The sequence below is a fragment of the Plectropomus leopardus genome, chromosome 6 (genome assembly GCF_008729295.1).
Source record: "Plectropomus leopardus isolate mb chromosome 6, YSFRI_Pleo_2.0, whole genome shotgun sequence".
Classification (NCBI taxonomy): domain Eukaryota; kingdom Metazoa; phylum Chordata; class Actinopteri; order Perciformes; family Serranidae; genus Plectropomus; species Plectropomus leopardus.
In genome coordinates this window covers 35,993,006-36,014,159 of record NC_056468.1, presented here as the reverse complement: position 1 = coordinate 36,014,159, position 21,154 = coordinate 35,993,006, and the positions used below count along the sequence as shown (strand labels likewise).

The window sequence follows — 21,154 nt, the reverse complement described above, 5'->3', positions numbered from 1 at the left end:
GTAGCAAAATAAATGAATGATAATTTAAGTTGATTGTACGCACTTTAAAACTAATTTTAATGCTTATAAAATATTAAAATATAATAAAATACTTCCTACAATTACTCAGATTTTGTATGATAATTTTTAAAGGGTCAGCTTGATATACTTTAGAAAAATGGGGTAAAAATACAATTGATTTATTGTCTTGCACTACATTTACAAACATTTTGAAGAATTTTGAGCAAATTAGTGATTTTGGACAACATAAAAGTGACTTGACTTTTGAAGTGTTAGAAGGTGTCAAAACAATTATTTATCACAATATAGGGAGATAAAATTAAATTAAACAGTTAAACAGTAAAATCAGAATTTGACCTTTTTAGTTAGGTGTACTTCAGTGATGTAATGTTGCACTTTCATTAAGTTTTTGGACCTGTTAGAGACAGATTAATGCCCACATGTAATAATAATAATAATAATAATAATAATAACTTTATATTAATAGCACCATTAAAAAAAAGTTCACAAAGTGCTTTTAGAAACAAAGCAAAGCAGAAGAATCGTATCTGAGAGGAAATAAAACGATGCAAAAACATATCAGACAGACGATGAATGTTAATGAGAAATAGATTAAAAAAGAAAAACACCCCAAAACATCTATATTTTATAACTTCTCAAATTCAAATATTTAAGACAGCCTAGACACTAACAGTTTTTTAAGTTAAAACATTTTTTTTTTTTTTTTACAGTTTAACCTTAAAATTAGCACTTAATTTACAACTTTATTCTTTTTAGGGATCATAAAGTTTAAGCTGATTTGGAAATATGTTCCAATCAGTTTATCTGCTGCACTACTGAGCAACAAATAGAGGAAAATATAAAGAGTTTCAAATTAAATAAATAAAAATTATGTGTAGTTCTGTTAGAGAGATAAAACATTTGACTGGAAATTATCGACGTCTGGGACGAGTTTTTGCTCTGATACGCATAAAAAAAGGAAAAAGAGATCAATTCTTACAATTTATATCTGGACTAAATGTCAGCTGGCAGTTTTATTGTGATTTAATAACGTTGGTTTAAAACACACACACACACACACACACACACACACACACACACACACACACACACACACACACACACACACATCTGTCTGCTGGTTTCCAGCTGCTGAATCTTCGAGTCTCTAAAACAACTTGCCATGTTTTCCATGTTTAATGTGGGATAATGAACCCATGTTTGACATGCTCATACTGCTACTGCACACACACACACACACACACACACACACACACACACACACACACACACACACACACACACACACACACACACACACACACACACAGAGGGCCTGACAGTGGCTCAGAAACAGTCCAAATCTATAATTCCTGCTTGTTTCGGGGAATCTTGTCCTGTTTTGTAAAATTAAATCACCATATTTTACAACTTTTCTTAGCTGACTGAATTGTTTTGAGCTCCACGAGACGAGAACAAGTTTTTTTTTCTGTTTATTCAGAAGTTTGATGCTGCAGCAAACACCTGCAGCTCCTCTGAACCAAAAGCTGAAGCGGTTTCTGTCAGTGATTCAGTCACGTCTGATGTTCAGCTCTTTGCCAGCTGATTTCAACTAAAAAACAACTAAAAAACAGATTTTAGTCAGCAGAATTAAAGATGTGGATGTCGTCTTCTCGTCTCAGAGCCAGAAAAATGTCAACAAGTGTGGATGAGAACCACACGGTCAGACAGGCTGCTGTAAATCGAGTTGCAGCCTGCAGGACGTACATTAACGCCATTCTTTAACCAACATCACAAACATTTTAAGTGGACGCTTGTGGCAACGATTCTTGCATGAAATGAAAAGTTTTTTTTGCAGTTTGGTTTAATAACAGCGTTTTGGTGGCCTGAAAACACAGTTTTGAAACTGGGTTCCAAGAGTGTAATCTTTTGAAAACGCCACCCTTCTGTCGCCGCGTAAAGTGACAGTGCGGCGATTTGAGAACGGTGACGTCTTGGCCGAGCTTTGCAAATGCACGTGGTGTTACACCGCCAACTCCTGGCCTGGCATGCATACTACAGCGTTTTTGTTTGTTTTTTTGCAGATCTGTGTGCACACGAGGATCGTTCTTATGTTATCATGGAAAGACTTTTCTGTTTTCAGTAGGGTCGTTCTCGTCTAAACGTGGCCTGAGTTAACTTCTAGAAACCGCTTCCATGTCCATGTTGACTGAAGGTCAATGACGCAGATACATTCAGCACGTTCTCATCCTAAGCCGTCACATATTGCCACTTTGTCAGTGGACTCCCATGTCTGCATATTACTCAGTGTATCCTTCCACGCCCGATAGTGACATTCTGGGTTGCTGCTGCCGACGTCAGGATGTCAACAAAAGCACATGCTTATGATTACGTGACAAAGGCACGGATGCTTAGAAAAAAAACAAAACATAACGCTCAGACAGAAAGCAAACACCAGACTCCCTCATGAAAGTCCGGGGTTTGTTGGATCCCTCCATCAGGCCTCTCATCCGCCCTTTCGTGCTCCATATATTACCGCTTTTGCAGTAATGTTTTTTTGTTTATTAATGAGATTCTATTTTAAACAGTAGCTACTCTTCCTTCAGTCTCCAATATTTTCATTTATAGTATTTCATGTACAGAATTACATAAATAAACAAATGACATGACATTCATGCTCCCAGAGTGACGACACTTTACAACACCAACACAACAATCAACACAAAACTCGAAAACTGTCTTATATAATATTTAATGTAGACAATATATACAGTATCTTTACAGAGTAATTTATTTCTTCAATGGCTGATGAAGTAAAATTTCTAGAAACTTTCAGTTAAATCACAGATAGCTCAAAGTCGATTTCACATCTTTAAGAACACCAAAAAAGTATTTATCATTACAGCGTTCTGCACTATTCTTTGTGTAAATAAATACAATCTTAACTTTTTTTGACAGCATGTTGTATTACTAAGATCTCAACGCCAAAAGCCACCGTTCACATCTGCATGATATGCTGCTGGATGGCACCTGCCATGGCAACGTGATACGCCAACAGTTTAGGACGCAGCCGGATGGAACTCGTTGTTTCTGCATTATACACACGTTGGTAACATCAGTTCGAAAAACTGCTAGAAATGATGTGATATGAGGAGCACGGAGGTTACTATAGGGCGGGTGACACGGGCGGTGGATGGATTTACACCTGTGAGTTCAGGTTTTGCATCCCGTCTGAATGTGATGTTTTTTTTCTTCACCTTTTGTGACTTTTTTGCTTAAACCAAACTATATCTGCGCCAGCATGTGCGTCTGTTGACGTCCCGGCGTTGGTTTGCACGTGCTTTTTGTCCCTGAACATAACCATGTGCAGCGTCATCCCACCATGTGCTTGTGTTGACGTCACGATGGCGGCATCCTGGAGCGTCAACAGCAGATGCAAAAGGATACCTTGAGCGTAATATGTAGACGTGGAAGTCCGCTGACAAAGCGGCAATATGTGACGACTTGGGATTAGAACGTGTTGAACTGTATAAAAATATACATTTACAAATTCTCACACAACATGTGCAGTATAATCCAAGTCTCACTACTTCACAAACAGACAGCCTTGTCTTTTGGGGAGTTGAACTTTAAGCAAAAGTTATCTAAATCACGTGATAACAGAAACAAACGACCCATAGAGGGAGCAGCAGCTCTTGTGCTCATCGAGGTAAAATGACTGTTTTGGCAATGAGGTCTGGCTTTGAAGAGAGAATTGAAAAGTTTCTCTTTTTGTTTAGTTCCCTGTCAGAAAGTCTGTTACTGAGCGTACAACCCGTCTACTAGGAAGTCTCCAGTCTACTTTTAGCTCAGTTTTTGGTCTCCTCCAACTCTTTAACTGCTAAATGCTCCACTATATTCATCATATTTTCTGTCTGTGTCTGTCTTGTGTGATGTACTAAACGGTAAAAGTACCATAAAACCAAAACCAGGAGCTGGAGGCGGCTCAGCTTTTCTGCAGAGGTTTGTCGGGTGGCGGTTTACAGAGCAGCGGCGCGGTCTCGCTGTGTGGTCCGTCCTCAGCTGGACTCGCAGCTGTGCTGGAAACAAACGCGCACATTAACATCAAAAGTCTTCATGAAGTGTGATGCTTTTATTGAGGAGTAGTCCAAAAGTTTGTTACGGCGCGTTGACCTTTCTGGCTGTTTGTGATGATGAAAACTCAGACAATGTGCTCAGAGTTAATCTCTCCGAATTACAGTCAGATCAAATGCAGAAGAATTTAGGAAACTGGTATGTTGTTGATACGCTTTTTGTTATCTTTTAAAGGATAAAAATGTTTGAAATCAAGGTTTTTGGAAAAAAAAATTACTCACAAAAAAGGAGATGTTTTGTTGGAGCAAAATAGTAAAAAGTGCCCTCAGCAGTTTTCAGTGGAAACGGCGTCCGGCAGAGCGGAGCTGTCTAAACACAGCGATGGATGTAACAGAATAGTGCGTTTGAATGATGGGCGGCGAGGAGAGAACGCCATAACAAGTTCACAGTCAGTTCATCAGTCTGAACGAGAGCGAGAACAAAAAGGTTTACTGAGACGGCACGTCTCTTCTACTGAAGTGTAGTTTTACTAGTACAATTACTCCATGTGCATGCTGTATATATATATATATATATATATATATATATATATATATATATATATATATATATATATATATATATATATATTTATAAACTGTGTATATGTATTTTTTAAACTGTTGAGTTTCAGACTTTATTTGTAAAACACTTTTCATAGAGATGATCTGTAACACAAAGTGCTTTATACATTAAAACCCAAATCTACACACACACACACACACACACACACACACACACACACACACACACACACACACACACAAGCATGTAAATGAAAACACAAAAAATTGTACTCATTAAAACCGGGAACCGAGGAAACACCAGAGGCACGATAAAACCAACAGATGAAAGATAAAGTAAATAAATAAGGAAACAGATAAAAAGATTAATAAATAACATGATAATAGCAATCACAATAAATAAAGAAGTAGATGAGCGATTAGGTAAAATTAGCAAACTGTAAATAAGAGGAAAAATTAAAGTTTGGCACCTTGTTTTATTTTATACAGCACCTTCTTCTATAATAATATTTTTTACTATTTATCTTTTTCTTCTGCTGCTTTCCTGGCTGCTGTAACAATGCAGATGTCTCGTCTGTGGGACTGATAAAGGATACATCGTACAGCTTTAACTCTGAGAAAAGAGCCGCTGTTTACTGGATTATTTATGTATTTATCATCACAAACTTGACATTATACGTATGTTAAATTCATGTACAGTAAGCATGTGTACTTATCAGATATTTTGCATGAGAGAAAAAACGAACTTTACTCACAGGCACGAGATATTTTGAGCATTTTACTTCTGATTCACTGTTAACTTGTGAAAACTTCACGTTTTTTATAAGCTCAGACACATAAAGCCTCAAAACAAACACGCAGATTTACTTTCTCCTTTTTTGAGTTTCATCAGGAATCATGAAATTAGCTGAAAGACAGAAAGTTTTTAACACAAAATCAGTTTTAGTCGCCTTAAACTACATTTCATGTCCTTAATCAGCAGATGGAGCCTGCTAACTTCATCTGGAGATAGTTCAGCTGTTAAAATGTTATTTCACAAAGATGTGGCTGAAATTTTGTGGATCTTTTTTATTTTTTAAATCTTCATTATTTCAACTTTTTTTTTTTTTTTTCAAAATTCTTAAATGAAATTCATCATCTCTGAAACTGTAGGAAAATAACTGCTTGTGCATTAACAATAAATAAATTATTTAAGAACTTGCAGTAGAACAAATATATATGAACATACGGCATTTAAAGACATTTCAGGATGTTTTTGAATCTTTTATGGGTCCATGTATTTTTTAATGTGTCTTAACAAAACAAAAAGTTTTGTAAAAATATAACAATAAAGTAAACTATATATGGAAAAAATAATGATGGTTGTTTCTGGCAACAATGTAAAATAAAGAGCTGAACTGATCCAACAAACCCCGGACTTTCACGAGGGAGTTCAATGTTTGCTTCCCTTTTGAATGTGACGGGTTTTTTTTACACCAAACTGTCGATGCCTTTGTTACAAAATCCCGAGCATGTGCTTTTGACGACATCCGGGCGCCGGTAACGGCATCCTAAAATGTCATTATCAGACACCAAAGGACACACTGAGCAGACGCCAAAGCTCAACGTTAATCCGTGTTGGATTAACACGTCATATCTGGTTTGTTTGATCTGTACACAAGTTTACAGCTCTTCCTTTAACCTTTACAAAAAAACAAATAGGCTTAATGTCTTTCAAACACATGGAAAACAATGCACAGCTTTACAAGAAATTACCAAAAAGTAGAAAAGTTTGTAAAACTTAACAAAAAAGGAAGAAAAAAACTGAGGAAATTTGCATAAAAAGGAGAGAAAAATGGTTAAAAAAAATAAATAAATGAAGCAAAAGGGAATTACTTGAAAAGGTGCTAAAAATATAAATGTAATTAACTAAAAATATATAATTTTATTAGCATAATTATTTTAAATAATTATTTTCTAATAGTTTTCTTTGTCTCTCTCTCTTTTTTCTGTCTTTTTTTCTGCTCGTTGCCTTTTTAGCCGTATTTTAAATATAAATCAGTTTGCTCATGTTTTTATACGTGTAAATGCTTGTGAAAAGCATCTGAATGTAACACCAGATACTGATGTTGATCCAGGTTTCAAAGGGTTAATGTCCATGTTTTTGCATTTTAAATACCAATTCCTTTAGTTTTACTCGAGCCAGCAAAGGGACTTTTTTTTTATAAAAATAATTAGTCAAATTAACATTTTCCTTTTTCACACGACTATCAGGTAAAAAAGTGTCACAGTAACCATTAAACACAGTGTTCCCAGTGGTGAAAACTGTACTTGAACTGGTCTGAATAGTTTCCAGATAAAGTGGAGGATCCCGCAGGATCCAGCCTGTTGAATTTTTCCCATTTACTCGACCGTGAACCTGTGTCACATTTAGCGGTTTATAAATGACCATAATACGGTTTAATTTACTTCTATCCATCACCGAGTAAAAGCAGCCGTCGCTCTCTCAAACTGCGGATATTTAATTTTGGGAAAAGCATTAAAAAAAAGCAACATTAACATCCTGTTCCTGTGGGCCGCTGTGCTCTGTGGGAGTTTTGTGTGCAGATAATAATCTCTCATTATGTTGCTACAGTCAATTAACATCCATTACTGTCAGACTGCATCTCTGAGTAAATGTTGACACTCGCTAATTCCCAGCAAAACGCTGCTCGCCACATTTAACCTGGAAAAACACTGCGGAGAGCGGAGACGGCTTTTTTTAGGAGAGTTTAAAACACACGGACACCACGACCGGCTCTGTCTCAACGTTATTTTACACGAACAAATAACACGTTCAAACTCTTAAAAATCATTCAAACTCAATTTTGACTGTTAAAAAAAATAGTTCAGTTCATCAGACAGAGGTGCAGATCATTTTTTAACCCTTTGAAACCCGAACATATTGGTTTGATTTCTTTCTTACATTTTCAAATTTTGAAAAAAAAGGGAAAAATAAAAAGAGAAAACAAACTGAAAATAAAACCTCAAAACAATACATGTATACATTTTTTTCTGTAATAAACATTGAAATATATGGTTTTAATAATTATAAATTTAGTTTTCTGGACATATTTCCCTTGAATTTTTTAACTTTCATCTTTCACTAAACTGACTTCAGGTCATTTTCTTGTTTGTTCTTTTATTTTTTTCTTGCACTTGGCGGTGCTTTTTTTGCCAAGTTGCTAATTACCTTTTTTCTGTATTATTATTATTATTATTGTTATTGTTATTGTTATTGTTATTGTTATTGTTATTATTATTATTATTATTTGAAAGAATTTAATTCAACAGCTTGTAACAGGCGTCTAAACTCAGCGCAAGAAAACTGATAACTGTCCAGATTTCAAAGGGTTAAAAGTTTACGTTTTAGAGCTCTTTAACTTTTTTTTTTTTTTTTTTTTTTTTACCTTTTTTACAGGAAAATTTTCAATATATTTTCAGTTTTCATCACCTTCAGGAGTTTGTTTGTTTTGCCTCTCTTTTAATTTATTTTATTTTATTTTATTTTATTATTTTTTTTAGGTAATTTTCTCATTTCTTGCTAAGTTTCGGGTCATGTCTTGTCAAGTTGCTGAGTTCTTTCTCCCTGTAGTTTTTGCTGAGGTTTCAAGGGTTAAATTAAAGTTAAAGTTGAATTTAGGGCATAAATAAAATTAAAGAAACAAACATGTCACAATAAAGACACTTTAAAAAAACCCCAAAAACATCCAAAAAGAAAAATATATGAAAAACATAAAAGCCGAATTATATATCGTAATATCATAAATCGTGTTAAAATCGCAAGAATCTTTAAACATGCTGTTTTTTTTAGAATATAGACTGAATTTAGGATCTAAACTCAACATTTAACACCAAATCAGCCTTTTCTTTTAAAGTCGGATTTCAAGGTTAAAAAACGTAAACGCTTTGTTATGAATGTATGTTATTATTATAGTAATCAGTGCGAGCTGCTGTTGTGTCTCCAGGTTGCGACATGTGCGCAGACAACAGGAACGGCGAGTGTCCGATGCACGGCCCTCTGCACTCTCTGCGGCGGCTGGTCGGCACCAGCAGCACGGCGGCTCCGGTCACCCTGCCGGACGTCCCTGATTGGCTCAGAGATCTGCCCAGAGAGGTGAGACTTCCTGTCTGACTCTGTCGGCGTATTTGGCCGCCGAACTGTGGTGGAAGAAGTACTGAGAGCTTTTACTACAGCAAACGTAGTAATACTACAGTGTAAAATATTCTGTTACTAGTAAAAGTCCTACTTTTACACTTAAAAGTACAAAAACATTACTATCAAAGTATATTTAAAGTACCAAAAGTTGAAGTATTCATTTTGCAGAATTTGGCCTATTTCATAATAATATATATTATATATCTGGATTAAAATTATTGATGAATTAATGTATCCATCAGTTTGATTTTGCATCTGGTGAAGGTGTGGAATAAAATAAATAAAAAAAATAAAAAATAGAATAATATTAATAATAATAATAATTATAATAATAGTTTTTATTTTATATAGAACCTGTGAGTAACTTTATAAGGAATAACCCAAAATAATCGCAAAAAAATTAAAGTTCAGAAAATTTGAACAAAAAAGTTAAAAAAAAAAAAAAGCAAAATAAAAAACAAACCAAACAAGAAATATTGCATGTAATATTTAAAATAGGTGTATATATATATATATATATATATATATATATATATATATATATAATTTTTATTTTTTTCTGTAATATAATTATAATTACATAATTAAAATACCGATGAACACTATTTCCTGGGGGGAATTAATCAATTTTTTGAAGATAATTTTTTGCGAATTTGCGAGTTGCTCATTGCCTTTTTCCTCCGTATTTTCAAAATAAAGCAGACACATTTGCTCATATTTTAAATGTTTAAATGCTTCAGAAAAGACCGAAAACTGCTGTCAATCCAGGTTTCAAAGGGTTAAAAACAACTTTGAACATTTCAGAGAGGGTTGTCTGATTTTTATTGACGTGTGTGTGTGTGTGTGTGTGTGTGTGTGTGTGCGCAGGTGTGTCTGTGCACCAGTACAGTTCCTGGTCTGGGTTACGGGATCTGTGCAGCTCAGAGGATCCCTCAGGGGACCTGGATCGGCCCGTTTCAGGGAGTCCCGCTGCTGCTCGACAAACTGCATCCCGGAGCCGTCAGGAACAGCAGACACCTGTGGGAGGTAAGAGCGTGGACTTATGGGTACTGTAGTTCACCTGCTGATGTGTGCTCGAGTCTGAACTGCGTCATGGTGATTTTATTTTTTTTGTGTGCGTGTGCGTGTGCGTGTGCGTGCATGCGTGCGTGCGTGCGTGCGCGTGCGCGTGTGTGTGGTGTGTGTGCGTGCGTGTGCGTGCGTGCGCGTGCGTGTGTGTGTGTGTGTCAGATGCTACACACACTCATGAGGTTATCAAAGAAGCATCACATGTGCTTGGGTAATGGGAAAAACCCTTTTTTAAAACTTTTAATGCTAAAATCTGAGATTCTTATAAACTTATGGCACCAGCGAACTATGTTCCTGTTTTTAAATATGAATTTGCACAAAATGGACTGAAATGTAACAACAAACGTTTTATCGTTTTATCTTTTTTGCGAGTAACGAGCACATGAATGGCCCTCTGAAGTCGTAATTACGAGTTTGAAATTGGGAAATTTTGAGGATGCCCGAGTTGCAGAGTTGTGATTTTTTTGTGTCTCAGTGCAGCAGAAAAGGAGGAAAACATAAAACAGTGTCAACAACTGACAGTAAAAAAAATGATGTATTTGGTTATTTTGTTCTTAGTAGCTGTTATTTACTTTAAGTATTTGCTCATTTTATTATCTGCATCTATTAGCTGCAGCAGGCAAACGAACTTTGAACTATAAAGCAGCCAGGCGAGTATCCTAAGTCTGATAACAACATTATTTTATAACACGAGTTGTCCACTTGACGTAGAAGGTAGATTTATTGGTCATTTTTTATAAAACAGTAATAATAATAACATTGGAAAAAAGTTTAAAAAAATAAATGAATGAATAGATAAATAAAAATAAAAAATAATGTGTATATATATATATATATAATATATATTTTGTAACCTTATTATATATATAATTATAGTAATTAGAAATGTAATTTTCAGGAAATTTTTTCTTCGTTTTTTGGACATGTATCTAATAATCTTCCCCTTTTTAAAAAATAATTTTAGGGTAGTTTTCTTGTCACCTTTTACTTTTTTTTTTTTTTCAATTTCTGGGACTTTTATTGCCAAGTTGGTCATTGCCTCTTTCAACGTGTTTTCCGAGCGTGTTTAACACATGCACACATCGTGCAGTGTTTCATATATAAAGGTTTTATCATATGATAATAAATTACAATCATGAATCAAATCATCCATGCATAATTATGTCATATTTTTATATTTTGTCAAGTATTTAAATTGCAAAGAGGCCTTAAAAAGTCTTAAATATAAGTCTTTGATCTTGTGCATATATAATGTGCGTGTGTGCGTGCGTGCGTGCGTGCGTGCGTGCGTGCGTGCGTGCGTGCGTGCGTGCGTGCGTGCGTGCGTGCGCGGCCGGCCTGGTGTCACTCTCAGTCCATTGATCAGAGCGGATTGTATTTACATACAGTGGCAGGAGAAAGTCAATGTGGCAGTTATAAACAGCTGCATTAGCATTAGAGGGGGAGACAGAGGGGGGAGGTGAGGGGGGGAGTGAAGGATGCTGGGAGACAGGACGAGGGAGTGAAGGATGCTGGGAGACAGAGAGATAGATGAGTCCCCGGTGGCCGAGCTGGTAAAGGTCAGTGAGACGTCGGTTGACCGGACATCAGTCTCTCTGCTGTTGACCGCAGCAGGACGGCACGAGGGGGGAGGACGAGGGGGGAGGAGGGGGAGGTTAGGAGCGGAGGGGGGCTGCTGAGGTCAGAGGTCAGAGGTCAGGGGTCAGGGGGGTTGGGGGACATGGTCAAGTCCAGCAGGAGCAGGGAGCTCGTCATGACAGGATTTGTTGAGTGAAGCAGCTGTTAGAGCCCGAACCTGCTGTTAATGTGACGTAAAAGACGTTAAAGACGTTAAAGACGTTAAGACGTTAAAGACGTTTAAAAAAAACACTGTGGAAACTCTCACCATTAATGCTATAAAACCTGAACAAATTGGCAAAAATGAAAAGGTGAAAATGAGCAACTTAATAAGAAATTTCAAAAAAGCAAAAAAAAAAAAAAAAAAAAAAAAACTGAAAAACTTGATTGTCTTATAAAAGTTATTATTATTATTATTATTGTTAATCATAATAATAATAAAAATAATAATAATAATAATAATAATAATAAGAATAATAATAAGAATAAGAATAAGAATAATAAGATTTTTTTTTTTTTTTCACCAATTCATAATAAATACTTATCATAGGAGAAGTATTTAATAGTTAAATGTAGTTTTGTGTGTGAGATGTTTCAGGAGGAGGAAATTATAATAATTTAATAACACTAATAATATTTATTTATTCATTTATTTTGACAGGAATAATAGATCTAGACGTCCTAGAAAAGTCAGTCTGAATGGGTTAATCATGCTCCTGCAAGATTTCTGTAATCAACTTTTATTCAGGTGAGGAAAAATAAACATTTCTTGCTGTAAACAGATTTTTCCTCCAGAGTTTATCTGATATACAGTAAAAATCTACATAAAGGGCTTAAAAATACTAATAAGACTGAAAAACACAACGAGATAAACGTGTTTTTTGTCGTTTTAAATTGTAATTACAGGGAAAAAAAGGCAGTTCTCAGCAGTTTTTGAAGTAAATCATCCACATTCGGTTATTTTACAGCTCGTTTTTAAACCGCTCGTTGTATTTGGACCCAGCAGAGCGGAGCGGCGACCCACAGCGGGGCCTCAGACCAGCGTTTGAAGCCGCGGGCCCTCGGAGGAGCGCTGATCCGATAACCGGCTCTAACCATCGGCACATTATCGGCTGGCGGGCTAAAACTGGTCATTAGGCGTATTGACGAAGAAGCTCTCCGCGCAGATCCCATTAAACCTCACTGGTTGTTAAACTCGCTTATTGACGTCGCCCGAAACAGGAAGAGATATTTGTCCTATAGCCAATCAGGGAGCTGGTGTCATGTTGTCTATGGTGTCCAGGAAGGGCCACTTTTAATTAAGACACTCGGCGTGGTGGAGCAGAGGAGGATTTTCCGGAGCTGCAGTATTTTACGGCTCGACACATTGATCCGCTGCGAGGCCGAGCGGCGACTTTATCTGTCCGACCTGCAGCTTCATCGCTCACTAATCCTGCTTTATGATTTTTAATATCTACAAAAATTAAAGCGAATTTTTATAGAAAGTTGGAGAGTCAAAGTTGATTTGAACACTTTAAAGCCTGGAGTGACAACACGTTTCTTATGCTGCTGTCACAGGTATTTAAACTTTGACCCCTGGTGCAATTTCTATCAAAAACATGGGGGAAAAGGAAATAAGCAACTTGGTGAGAAATGCTGCTAAAAGAAAATAAAAATAATTTAAAAAAAGAAGAAGAAGAAGCTAGGTAAAATATTTAGAGGAAATATATATCTGGAAACAAGAAAAAGCCAGGAAAAAAAACGACTTTATTTATAATTATCAAAATAACATTTTCAAAATTATATGGTACAGAATTATTTTATTTTTTAAAGCACCTTTCCAGGTCTTGTTTGCCGTTTTCTTGTTTTTGTTTTATTATTTATTCTTATTATTTATCTATTTTCTTTTTACAGATTTTCAGGTAATTTTCTTGCTCTTTTTGCTGATTTTTTTCCCCCTAATTTCTGGGTCATTTCTTTATAAGTTTCTTAAGTTGTTTTTCTTCTTCCAATTTTTTTGACAAAAATTTCAAGCCAGTTTGCTCAGGTTTCAAAGGGTTAAATCCGTTGGACGGTAAAAATGACGTTCCAGCTTCTTCTGAGGTGAAGATTTGCTGCTTCACTCTGTTTTGTATCATGATAAAAACAAAATATTTTTAGCAGGGGCGGCGGATCATAACACAAAGGGCCCCTGGGCACTGATGTGCAAAGGGCCCCCCCACCTCTCTGACACGAGAGAGCAAAACACACAAACTCTGCCGTTTTGTGTCTCTTTGTGGTTGTTTTGCATGTTTTTTTGTAGTTCTTTGGGTCACTTTTTTGCCTTTTTATTTTTCGGGTTCTTTTTAGATGTTTGGGTTTTTTAAAAACCTCTTTGGGTTAATTTTGTGTTTTTTTTTTTTTCGTATATTTTTACTCTTGTACCTTTTTATTTTTCGTTTTGTTCTTTTAATTTTGGGTTTTTTGTAATTTTGTACCTTTTGGGTTAATTTTGTGTCATTTTGAGGTATTTTATTCTTTTTTTTTTTTTGCTTTTTGTTTATTTACAGTCATTTTGTCTCTTTAAGGTGATTTTGTGTCTTTTTGACAGAAGTTTTTGTCTTTTTTGGTAGTTTTGTGTGGCTTTGTAGTCATTTTGTGTGTCCTTTGGTAGTTTTGTGTAGTCTTTTGGGTCTCTTTATTGTAATTTTGTCTCTTTGAATGAATTTTGTCTTTTTTGTGTTGTTTTTGTGTTGCTTTGTAGTTATTTTGTATATCTTTTGTGGTTAATTTTGTTGTTTTTTTATTTAATTTTGTTAGTCTTTTGGGTCTCTTTAGGGTAATTTTATGCCTCTTTCGGGCATTTTTTTGTCTTTGGCATTTTTTTTTTGTCTTTTTTAGTAGTTTTGTGTGGCTTTGTAGTCATTTTTGTATCTGTTGTGGTTATTTTGTGGGTTTTTTTTTATAGTCTTTTGGGTCTTTTTAAGGTAATTGTATGTCTCTTTGAGGTAATGTTGTCGTCTGTGATTTTGTTTCTTTTTTATTTTTTGGGGTCTTTTTCAGGTAATTTTGTGTCTTTGAAGTAATCTTGTCTTTTGTAGTCATTTTTGTGTTGCTTTTGTAGTCATTTTGTATCACTGCTGATTGTTTTGTGTCTTGTTTGGTCATTTTGTGCTTTTTGTAGTCATTTGGGTCTTTAAGGTTTCATTCGTGGTCGTTTTGGGTCTTTCTGTGACACTTTGGGCCCCCAGGTGTGTGCCTGTTAGGCCTGTTCAGTAATCCGCCCGGATTTTGGACAAAACAAGACATTTTAAGTCTTGAAGTTTGGAAATGTTGATGGCTTTAAACTTAATTATAACCAGTTTTCAGGGTAAAATAATCTTCTTTATTCAGTGTTTTGCTGGTTAAAATCACCTGGTTCGTTTGTTTAGGGGAGGAGGAGACCTCTGCGGATAATTCGCTCCCTGTAAAAACCTCCTGAACAAAGTAAACTGATTTAGTGGCTCTCTAAATCTCACCATCTTACCATCACTCGACCTTTAAGTTGACTGCGAAACAATGTCTTTATAACTAGGATAAGACAAAATCTGTAAAATCTGACAGTAACTGCAGCCATGAGACGGTAAGAAGCAGAATATTTTTACTCTGAGTTGAAAGAAAGTCGCCTAATGTTTAAATTCTGCGCCCCGACGAAGCACCAGAGCCTCGGACTTACTTTCCAGCAGCTGAGTGACATTACAGTAACTACTCCTTCTTGTGTGTGATGGTACTTGTTGAGGGAAAGAGTTCGAATCGGTGACCTGCGGGTCTGAAACCTCGAACGTCCTGATTGAAAAGAATGTGCAGTAAAAACAGGAGAATCTTCCTGAAGTCAAAGCTCTCAACTCGTCCTGTGAGGGTTTTTTTACGGGAGTTTTTCTTTTGGGCAGACGGGGTGAGCTGTCAGCGCAGAGTCGGGGAAAACAGCCTCAAACGTCAGAACTTCAGAGCAAATCTCGAGCTGCACAGTTTGAGGCAAAATATTTTGTTAGTGTTGGATGTTGATGGGACTCGAGAGGATTCAGAAAGTTCCAAAACGCCTGTTGGTATCTTGGCTTTTTACATCATAAGACCTATTTTCTTTGTCTGTTTCTCGTAGCTGAATCACTGTTGTCCGTCTTTTCTTGTCCTCTTGTGTTTGTCCGAACGTCCATCATCGTATTCGGGCTGTAGTCCCTGCGGAGTCCCCATCGACTCTGTGTTTTCGGTGGTTTGTGGTCACAGCGTCCAGTAAAGGCTCTGTAATTTTTTCTTGGCTGATGTCATGATTTAATGTTTGTCCAACTGTCTGCATTTTGGGTTTTATTAAAGGGTCACTGACATCATCACTTTGATTACATAATCACTGAAGGTTTTTACGTCAAATTACATGTTTTAGTTTCCTGTTGCTTTGATTGCAGTGAGGCGTTTTGAGTTTTATCGATGGAATTTCTGAATAAAAGCAGCGACGACCGCACTGATATAAAGCAGCAGGTCAGAGGGTTTACAATCTGAGGGGTCCGAAGAGCTCATGGATACAGAGCTGGGGATGGATCCTGAGAGCCGGTATTGATTTGTACCTGATTGGGTCAGTACTTACGTACCGATAAGCTCTGTGACAAATGATGCTGCTCTCAGTATTTATGGCATAAATCGTGTAACGTTAATTCATTTTAACCTGATTCTAACGTATCTGGCAACCTGCTCCTCATGACGACGAAGCCGCTGGCGTCAGGGGATGACATAGGACGTTTACGGTCGTGCCGCTGCTGGCTGAACGACAAGACCGAGCGGTCACGAGTGTGGGCACGACAGTGCAGCTAAATGCAGTTTGTGTCAAAGGGTAGTTAAAAGTGCAGCACTGCATGAATATGGAGCAGTGCAGCGTGTGATTTACATAAGGATGCATGTGCATTACTAAGGAGTAGGTGCAATTTGCTTTTGCAAATAAATTGCTTGTGCGATTTACCAAAGTGTGTCTGCAGCACACTAAAGTATGGGTGCAATTAATGACTTACTAAAGTGTGTGTGAGTTACTAAAGCATGTCTGCAATTTACAACTCACTGAAGCGCACGTGCAACTTACTTAAGTGTGCTTTCGATTTACTTAAGCGTGCATGCAACGTAATAAAGTGTACAAATGACTTACGAAGTGTGACTGCAGTTTATGACTCTCTAAAGTGCTTGTGCAGTTTACCAAAGCATGGGCACAATTTGACTGCGTGTGACTAACTTACTTAAGAGTGTGTGCGATTTACGACTCAGTTGCTCCTGTGACTTACAAAAGCGAGATTGCGACTTACTAAAGCGTGTGTGAATTTAATGACTCATTAAGCACTTGTGCAACTCACTCAGGCGTGCATGCATCCCACTTAAGTGTGCAAACGACTTGGGTGCAGTTTATGACTCACAGAAGTGCTTGTACTTCGTAACTTCGTAAACCATATGTGTGATTTTTGACTGCATGCACGGGTGCAACTCACTGAGCGTGCACGCGATTTAAGACTGACTAAAGCACGTGTGTGCGTCTGCTTAAAGTGTGTATGCGACTTACTAAAGTGTGCATGCCGTTTACTAAAGAATGGTGCAAAGTGCTGTCGGGTAGGAGACACGAGCACAACTCCAGCATGTGAGCGACTTCTTAAATCGTGCATGCACTTTCTAAAAAACTTCATCCATGTCACCTCGCGGCGTCTGTAGACTAGAGATTCTGTTCTGGAGTTTAAAATAAACGTCTTTCTGACCCCCGGAGATCATGTGACTTGAAAGTCAAAGTGCGTCCATCATAAACCAGCAGCACGGCGCTGTTTGGTTAAACCCACTCGGTGAGTCGGGTTAACTCAGTTCATTTCTCCTCCCTGTGTGACATCAGCCTGTAGGCATGGTAACCGCAGGAGGTCCAAGAACAGACTGGGGTTTTCCATCAGGACCTTCGTGTTAGAATAACAGTGTGTGTGTGTGTGTGTGTGTGTGTGTGTGTGTGTGTGTGTGTGTGTGTGTGTGTGTGTGTGTGTGTGTGTGTGTAGAGGTTTTACGTGCTGTGATGAGCTGCAGTACGAACACTTTTACATGTTCTCCTCATGTCAGAGCTCTGAAACCGTTTTTTTTCATCAGCTCGGTTTGTTATCTTCATCATTCATCAATAAAATGACCAATCGATCAGAGAGACGTGTTCAAAAAAGTCTCTTCATTTGTAAACGTGGACTAAAGCTTGGATAATCTTTTGCTCCATTAATTCTCTTCGTCTCTTAAATATTCTCTCGGTTTTGGCATCTACTGTCCAACCTTTTTATTTAAACATCGTCTTTATCGCTCCTGACCCAGATTAAGGTTTTTAGACCCTGAAAGTCATGAATGTACGGAAAGTGAGGATATTTTAGACACCTGACTTTGGCTCTGATCGCAGACTGATTGCTGTTTATGGAAAGAACAAAGCGTCCGGTTTGACCAGTTTACTGTTTCAGGTTTTATTGGCCCGGTTTGGTGAAGTTAACAGCAGTGGTATTTTTTTAAAAATGATGCGTTAAATCTACTTATTCCCAGCAGAGTTCTTATTTCCATTTTCATACGGCTGTTGTGTTTTTGGGTTGTCTGTCCGTCCATCCGTCCCAGCATCCAATTGTCCGTGACTTTGTCTGTCCTGCACTTGTGAACACGATATCTCAAGAACAGCCGGAGTGAATTTCTTCAAATTTGGCACAAACACCAACTCTGAGTCAGGATGAATTGATTAAAATGTGGTACGTAAGGTCACTTTGACCGTTTCTTTTTAACATTATATTTCGAGATCACCTTGAGGGATTTCCTTCTGATTTGGCACAACGTCCAATTGGACTCAACAACGAACTGTTTTTAATTTGGTGATCAACGGTCAAGGTCAACGGTCAAGGTCACTCGGACTTTGAGTTTTTTGTTTTTTTTTCCAAATTTGGCACAAATGTCAACACTGAGTCACTCTAATCATGACATTTTTTACACATATGTGTTATAGGATAACATAATGTCATGACCTTCTCTATCCAAAATGTCAGAGGTCAGCGTCACTGTGACATCATAGCGTGACGTTTTTTCTGGCCGTTAATCAGAATCGTATCTCAGGAACAGAAGCGGAGACGTTTGCTTTGAGCTGAATGAGAAGTTGAACTGTGCTGTTTGTAGAGTTCGTCTTCGGTTGGTTCACAGGATGGAGGTCAGAGGGACCGGAGGGATCAGGTCAGTGAGTCCCGCTGGTGGCGGTACAGTCGGGCGGACCTGCGGTGGTGGTACTGGTTCGTGGCGCTCGGCTGCTCCTCCTCGCTGTGTGAGAAAGCGTTCTGCCTTCAGACTGTTGACTCTGAGGTGAATCGGGGTCGGTTATCTAAATATTATCCGTCCCTCTGAACGATTCTCACCCTCTGATTTATGAGCCGGCTCGCCGCGCGCTGAAAACACAGTTTCAGATGGTGACGAGGTTCTCTGGTCTCGCGGAGGTCCAGACTGTTGCTCTTGGGCACGGAGGCGGCGGCGGCGGCGGCGATGGCAGCGAGGGCCGCAGGTTTATGAGGCTCACTGCTGACAAATGGACTCCTCAGCGACAGGTCGTGATTAAGAAACCTGACAGATTTGGTGGACTGAACAGCAGACGGGACGAATGAGGAGGCTTTTATTTAGCCTTCATTGGGCCTGGCAAACCGCCTCTGAGCACATTCTGCGGTCAGAAAAGATTTAACATCAGACGGATGTGGAGTGATGAGGAGTGTCGCTCCTGATGTAGGCGTACACCTCGATTACCATCGTTAATATTACCAGTTTTTTTAAACCTCTTTCTTAACATCTTTTTATTTTGCATATTTTCAGGTTTTTTTCTTTTTTGTCCAGAATGGTATATTTAAAATGATAATAATTTTGTATTATAGGAAAAAAAAAAAAACATAAAATGTATAAATAATATTATTTTTTCTTTCATTGTCAGCACTTTTGGCAGAAAACTAAAATTCTTATAATTATAAATTTAAAATCTTTGTTTTGGGGTTTTTTTTGTCCAGGAAAGTGTATTTAAAATTATATTAAAGAATTATTTTTCTCATTTTCAGCACTTTTTTAAAGTTTTTTTTTGTTTACTTTTGAGTTTTTTGTGCTTTCATTTCAGGTATTTTTGTAACTTGTTACAATCTTTTTTTTTTTTTTCTTAGTTTTTGGGAAATTTCCTGAAAAAATTGTAGTGATTGTAAAGGGTTAATGCTGATTCAGCATGTTGTTGCGGGAGTTAGTTACTTCAGAGGTAAAGTCTTTTTTTGTGTGTTCACATTATTCTGTCCATCACCTGCAGCAGGAGGATGAGACACTGAGATCGGGAAAAGGAGGAAGAGGTGAAGGAGGACGGAGGAGGAGGAGGGAGTGAGGAGGAGACATGGGGAGATAAGGAGGAGGAGGCCGATGAAGAGAGCAGATAACAGTAGAATTAGTGCAGTTTCATTGATTAGCTGTAGAACAGAAGCGTAGGAGCATTGATCGGCTCTCAGGAACAGTTTTACTGGATTTAGACTGAAAAAGAAGAAGACAGCGGAGCGTTCTGTGGAGGAAGAGAGGAGGAACTTTTTCTGACGCTGACGTTGTGTCTGCACACACAGCTGACTGTTTCCGAGCGTCTCGGCGTCTCCTGTTCTGATGATCAGCTGATCGCTCCGTCTGAGCTTTAAATCGCTTAAAAATCATAGAAATCTGAACTTACTCACCTGCGTCTCACATTTATTTGACAAAGATGATACTGGGCGGGTTTCCGTTACAGATTAGTGCAAAACTTTCAAGAAGCATGGATGTTCAAAACACTAGCAGCAACCGCACCTGCCATAATGATAATAATATAATAATAATAATAATAATAATAATAATAATAATAATAATAATAATAATAATACTAATAATAATAATAATAATAATAATAATAATGACCAAAATAATAATAATAATAAATAATAATAATAGTACTACCACTACCACTACTACTACTACTACTACTACTAATAATAATAATAATAATGAAAATGATAATGATAATAATTATAGCTATTATTATTATTTTAAAAAATGCTGACGTGCAGTGCAATGCATTCTGGTAGTTGTAGGTTTTCTTCTGTAAGAAAGAGAAACAGAGGACGGATGTCTGTTTGCGGACAGAAAGTCTGAGCGACCGTCCTGCACTGCTCGCATCTTATGGAGAGCCAGATAATTCAATTATGAGATCTTACGACATAAATTATTATATTTTATTAATATAAAGCACATTTAAAAACAACAAGTTGACCAGTGCTTTACATCAATAAAAAGATTTTTTTTTAAAAAAAAACAATAATAATAAAAAAAATCCATAAATATCATTAGAGGACAAAAGAAGAAAAGAAATCATAAAAAATATATAATATATTATAAATATTTACTCATTTTCTCTGCTTCGGACGCTGAATCTTGACACCAAACGTCACGAGAGAAAGTGAGCAAGAGAGTGTAACACCTTCAGACACGATAACTCACAGCTGCATTAGTGTCTCACTGACACACACATGTCACACACCAGCTGATAAACACGTTAGACACACACACACTCGTCACACACACATCGTCCTCTGATGGTGAAGCGGCCATTTACATGCCAGTGTTGCTTCAGAGCTGCAGCTAAGTGTTTTTAACTGATAACCGAACC

General features: G+C 37.3%; 1 protein-coding gene across 1 annotated transcript in view; it reads left to right on the top strand.

The window, feature by feature from the left end:
- The window catches only part of prdm6 (PR domain containing 6), a 109,808-nt gene that overhangs the window by 6,571 nt on the left and 82,083 nt on the right, over positions 1-21,154 (top strand). Inside the window, exons 3-4 of the mRNA XM_042488619.1 lie at positions 8,624-8,772; positions 9,682-9,840. Coding sequence (XP_042344553.1) covers positions 8,624-8,772; positions 9,682-9,840 — 308 coding nt within the window. The remainder of the gene's footprint in view (positions 1-8,623; positions 8,773-9,681; positions 9,841-21,154) is intronic.